This window comes from Anabrus simplex, chromosome 7 (assembly GCF_040414725.1).
Source record: "Anabrus simplex isolate iqAnaSimp1 chromosome 7, ASM4041472v1, whole genome shotgun sequence".
NCBI classification, from domain to species: Eukaryota; Metazoa; Arthropoda; class Insecta; order Orthoptera; family Tettigoniidae; genus Anabrus; species Anabrus simplex.
Window position 1 is genome coordinate 106586731 of NC_090271.1, and position 5961 is coordinate 106592691.

Here is a 5961-nt window from a genome sequence, read left to right on the forward strand (position 1 = left end):
TAAATAAATAAATACGTTCATTCATTCATACATACGAACATACTGAACCCTCTAAGGTCCATAAAGAATACCTACCTTCCTTACCTATTAGCAATCGGCATGAGATCTGTCTCTTGGGTCGTTTACGGGTTCTTCGTCACTTGCTTAGGTATTAGGCGGGTTTCAGTAAAATTTAATCTATCTACGAAATTAGAAATCAAATTTACAAAAAAAATCGTGGTTTATTCAAGAAATAATTTGAATGTGAACTTTAAACAATACATTATAACTTGAACTCTTACTTGTTCGATCAACACAATCAACACTGATAATGACAATGCAGAGGAGAGATGTACTGGTTTGAGAAGTTTTAACTCAACTGCCTGATGGGCATCCTTACTAGAAACCACTGTCACAAGTTAAGAGTGAAGAAAAGAAAGTCTGGAAATCCTTAAATACGGCTTCCATGTGAGACTACATGTACCATCATAATGATTCGTGATGATCCAGCCCTCGTAACACGAACTCTGGACTCTTGATATAATTGAGGCAGTCCAATCGGTATGTGCCACACAGTAGTTGTACGGCATGGACCCTTAATTGAATCGATGTGACCTGAGACTATGTCATGGACCGACATATAACTTTGCAATTTACGTTAAAGTCATTGTGGATGATGACCGCAAGGAAAATTATGCTATAATGACATATGGCCTTAATATAAGTCATGGGAGGTTAATGACCCCATGACCATCCAACTTTCTAAGCTGAAGGCTAAACCCAATTAAGTTACAGTAGTTGATGACCAAGGTTTCCAGTTTACTAATCCCAGCATATTTTAATGCTCAATCAATCAAAGTCAAATAATACAACAACCACAACAAAACTCACAACCATTGTGGCAGAAAAAAATTCTTTACATTCGGACATGTTCCCTTAATCGTTACGTTAACAATTGAATTTTCCCAGCAAAATAAACTAAGATTTCCAGAATACATTTTAAGTTAATCACTTGATTTAAGTTATTTCTCAAATACGGTTTCCACTGAGGTTAATAATATTTAATAAATTGAAATGACTTATAAATTCTAATTAACAAAAAATTCTATCTCCGCGGACGAATGGTTTCTTTAACAAGTCCCTACTTAAATTTACTGACGTAATTTTATTATAACATTTATCGTCACTTCGTGGATGCTGGAAGAGTACAATTTATTTCCAATATTATTTATTTCATGACGCCACACCACAAGTTTAATTTAACACTAACAATTATCAACACTCGCTTGGATACCCCTAATTATTAAGTATTCAAATCTGCACAAGTAAACTCAACATAAAATAAGCCAACACTATGTTACATTCCAACATGACATTTAGAAATAAGGCTTTGTGCATCCCTAAAAATAAAATCAATATCTACGACCAATACTCTATTTTGGACATCCCTGGAAAGAGTTATTTCGCTCATTATTGTCTCATTTCCGTCACTTCAAATATACGTCCAAATCTCGGTTAAACAAGTTAATGTTAAATAATGCGATCTAATAACATACACATTACTCAATGATAAGAATTAGTTTCTTTCAAAATTACGAGCTCCATTCTAAGGAATACAACCTTTTTTTCAACACGTTGACCATAAATACACTCAAATTACTGTTATCTTCCAAGCAGCGGTTTACCTGATCGGCTGTCTAGCAGAACGAGCCACCGCTCCTGTCTTCGCTTTGACAGGAAACGTATGTTCTATTCACGTTTTAACTGGTCTTTAAAGAATGATAATATACGATCTCGCCGATAAAATTACAAATACGTCATTCCTGGCCCAAATAGATTATACGCAGAGATTTACTTTAAGATATCACTCAGTTCATACATATCACGAACCTAAACTTTTACGTGGAATCCATCACAATTTCCATCTCAAAACATTAGACTAATAAATCCCACGGGTTCACACAGAATCTCCCGGCATCATTTACATGCTACCGACCACCTGATTCACAAAATCCTACCTCAACTCACATTTAGCAAGACTTTACCACTTGCTTAAACACAACAAAATCTCGACGACATTAAAATGGAATATAACTCATAAGACCCACAACGCTGTACACACACAAGTACTCTGATAATGAAACATCTCCGCATAACGTGACCTCGTATTTCTGAACTGGATTTCACAAAAATGACTGACAAAATTTACTGTTATTTTCATCGTCAGTTATACACAGTTTAAAACGGACATAGAAATAGCAATCCCTTCGTAACAGATATTTATCGATCTCGCCTCGTAACTTTCCTTAACTCTTTCAGTCCCGGTGTACAGTATACTGTACATCAAGTTCATTAGCTTGTAGCACCAAGAAATATTAGTGAATGGAGGAGTTCTCTATCTTGCTAGAGACTTCTATGCTTTCTCTTTGTTTCTCAATTGGTTGAAGTGACATCTACCAACACATTAGTGAATTATGAAGATAAACAACAAACATGGCAGACAAGCATGCTGTTGGTGGAGGTAAGTGGGAAAATTTTATTCTTTATTTTTAACATTTTGTTCTGTTTAGGGTAAAATTCTGTTTGGGATTTAAAGAGAAAGGTTTGAATATAATATGCACACTAATTATATTTAGTATTTCATATCCCTTGACTCATAATATCCACGTATATTAGCATGTACAGTATACTGTACATGGGGTCTCAAGTGTTGCAGATAGTGTGACTGAGTTCAGTGCATTTCACAAAGTTTTATTTATATACCTGGTAGTTTCTAGCAATTTAGAAGAAGATAAAGTGTTGTGTACTCTAGATTTTCTCTTAGAAATGTAAAAAAACCATTTGTTTTTGTTCTTTGAGTTCCCTAAAATATATTTTTGTTGAAATTCAGGCTCATCAAGGATGAAAATAAACCCAAGCGACGTTGATACGATTTTGAAGTTGTTGGAGAATGGAGATGTGTCTGATGTGGAGGAGTTAGCCAGTGATGATGAGGATGAACCACAAACTCTACACCAGCCACAAACACAGCGCATTGGTACGTGATCACATTCAATAATATTATACATTATGAAACTCAAGTACCCTTATGGCAAATTGTGTTGGCCAAATTTTTAGCTAACAATTATTAAAATATAACTGTATTCTGTAATATGTTTCAGGAGCTGATGATGAGATGATTTCTGTAAGCAGTCCAACAGAGGGAAGTGGCAATGCATATACTATTGGTGCTTCTGGAGATGCTGAATTTTCTGCTGAAGATATTTTCCTGACACAGAGGTCTGATATTCGATGGAAACACAAGTCCATTATTCCTTTTGATATTCAGTTTGACTATCCACGTACAACTTCTCATACAGAAGTTCTTTCCCCATTTGGATATTGCTCGAGGTATTTACCAGAACATTTATTTCAGAACATATCAGAGAAAACAAATATTTATGCACTTCAGAAAGGCGTGACATTCAAGCCAACCACACCTGAGGAAATTAAAGTGTTGTTTGGTTTGCACATTGTTATGGGAGCAACAAAATATCCTCGTATTAGAATGTATTGGGATAGTGCAACAGGACTTGAGTTATTCAGGAGTAGCATGAATCGAAACAGATTTTTTCAGATTAGGAATAACTTGCACATGGTTGACACACTAACCAAACCTGGAAACAGTGATAGGTTTTGGAAAGTTAGGCCTATTTATGATTGTGTGAGGGAGAGGTGTTTAGAACTTCAAGTTGAGAGAGAAATTTGTATTGATGAACAAATGATACCTTTCCGAGGGCAACTAAATGTAAAACAATATGTCAGAGGTAAGCCATATCCATGGGGTGTAAAACTATTTGCACTATGTGGGAAATCAGGCCTTGCTTATGACTTCTTACTCTATCAGGGCAGTACTACAGAATTAGACCAAGCAGCCCTGAAATCATATGGACTGGGACCATCAGTAATTCTTCATCTTTGCAATAGGATCTCTCTACCAGGCCATGAACTGTATTATGACAACTATTTCTCCTCATATAATTTACTTCAGATACTGAAAAATAAGAAAATATATGCTGCCAGCACCATACGAATTAACAGATTTTCTACTCCTCCTGTTATTAGTGATAATTTGGGAAAAAAGAAAGAAAGAGGGTACAGTGAAGAATTTTGTAGTGCTGATGGAGATGTTGTAGTAGTGAAATGGTTTGACAATAAGGGAGTTGTGCTTGCATCAAATTTTGTGGGAATAGGGAAGGAAGATAAGGTAAAGAGATGGGATAAAGCTAATGCAAAGTATATTGAAATTCCTAGGCCTGAAATTGTTAGGAAATACAATCACGGAATGGGTGGAGTTGATCTACTTGATCAGCTGATCAGTTTATATAGAATTTTCATTCGGAGTAGAAAATGGACACTGAGAATGATTTTTCATGCTGTGGATTTTGCTATAGTCAATAGCTGGCTGGAGTACAGACAAGATGCTAGAAATGCTGGGTTGGCACAGAAGGAGATAATGGATTTGTTAGACTTCAGGCTTAGGGTTGCTGAAGCTTTTGTGAAGGTTGGTAACCAATTCAAGGGTATCAAAAGAGGAAGGCCTTCTACAAGCCCTGTAACATCACCTTCAGCTAATAAAAAACAAACTGAGAGGAGACCATTGAGGGAAGTGCAGATTGATAGTGTTGATCACTTACCAGAACATGATGGCAATAAAGAACCTACTCGATGCAAGAAGATTAATTGCACCCAGCGATCACACATTATCTGCAGAAAATGTGGAGTACATCTTTGTATAAATAAGAAAAGGAACTGCTTTGCAGCCTTTCATAAGCAATGAATGAATGTGAACTGTTATGAAGCATTTCATTGTCGATAACATGTGAACTAAATATGAATATTTGTAAGTAATTATCTGTAAAAAATGAAAATATCTCAAAAATAAATAATTTCAGTTCTGTAGTAATGTATGGCTTACTATTCAATACAGTAGAAACATTGTATCCCTACTAATCCTGTCCTAAGAAGATTACCATCCCAAGGTAGAAGTTTAGGATTCAGCAACGCTTGAGACCAAATGTACAGTATACTGTACATGATATATTTTTGGAACGGGAGGTCTCACATCAACCAAATTTTTTATGTACATCCCCAGTATGACCTAAAATCAAAATCAAGTGAGAAAAAAATTTTCTTTCTAATCAGAAAAATTCGGGACTGAAGGGGTTAATAAAATTTTACATTGCTCCACACGACTTCGTGCCTTTTTCGACTGAAAAAGAGTAACCACGGATTTCTTATACAACTTTCGTCATAATTTCAAACAGAAACATTTCACATCAGATTAAAGATCTTAACTCGACACCACAAATACAGAAAAATAAACGCACGGAAATGACCATCTACTCCAGACATTATGTCGTTTCATAGCCATCAATTGACTATTTTACAACACCTCACATGGTACTTCGCGAAAATTTCTAATTTTATCCAGGCATCAAAAAACAAATGATCTTTCGCCATATTTCTGACATGTCACGAAAGTAAATGGGTGACCAAACTGCGTCACAAAATACACATACAAAATAAACGATGAGATCATGAATTTTTAAACAGGTGGTTACGGTGATCATTCACCTACCTTGGACGTACGCCAGCTTCCATCACGTGAGTTCACCAGTAACTCTCTGGAATTTATTTAGCCATTTTAACACTTTTGGATTCACAGGTCATTTCATTCATCTTGATTCACCTGCAATAAAGGTACATAAAAATACCCTTCACTGTTGTAATCTCGATCGCACACGCAATACTTTCAACACGATATTATTAAAATTTCACTTATAAGACTGCGGCCTACAATGGCCGTCCTTTTACATATTTATTAAATACACGTTACAACAAAAAAACTATCTCCACTTGGAGACGATACTCCAGCCACATCAACCAAAATCTAAGTTCTCAGTTGGACTTAGTCTGATAATCGCCGATAAAATGTACAAC

The 5961-nt window shown here is 35.7% G+C and overlaps 1 protein-coding gene across 1 annotated transcript; it reads left to right on the forward strand.

Annotated features, from left to right (window-relative positions):
- The first annotated feature begins 2472 nt into the window (after positions 1 to 2472).
- On the forward strand, positions 2473 to 4899 carry LOC137501544 (piggyBac transposable element-derived protein 3-like). Its single transcript, XM_068228716.1, has 2 exons — positions 2473 to 2500; positions 3141 to 4899. Exons 1-2 carry the CDS (start codon positions 2473 to 2475, stop codon positions 4796 to 4798), a joined length of 1686 nt encoding a protein of 561 aa, XP_068084817.1. The 3' UTR covers positions 4799 to 4899.
- The last annotated feature ends 1062 nt before the right edge of the window (positions 4900 to 5961 follow it).

Coding starts and splice junctions, on each gene's coding strand:
- LOC137501544 (XM_068228716.1), top strand. CDS start 2,473: ATGGCAGACAAGCATGCTGTTGGTGGAG. Junction 2,501..3,140: donor CAAGCATGCTGTTGGTGGAG/GTAAGTGGGAAA, acceptor AATATGTTTCAG/GAGCTGATGATGAGATGATT.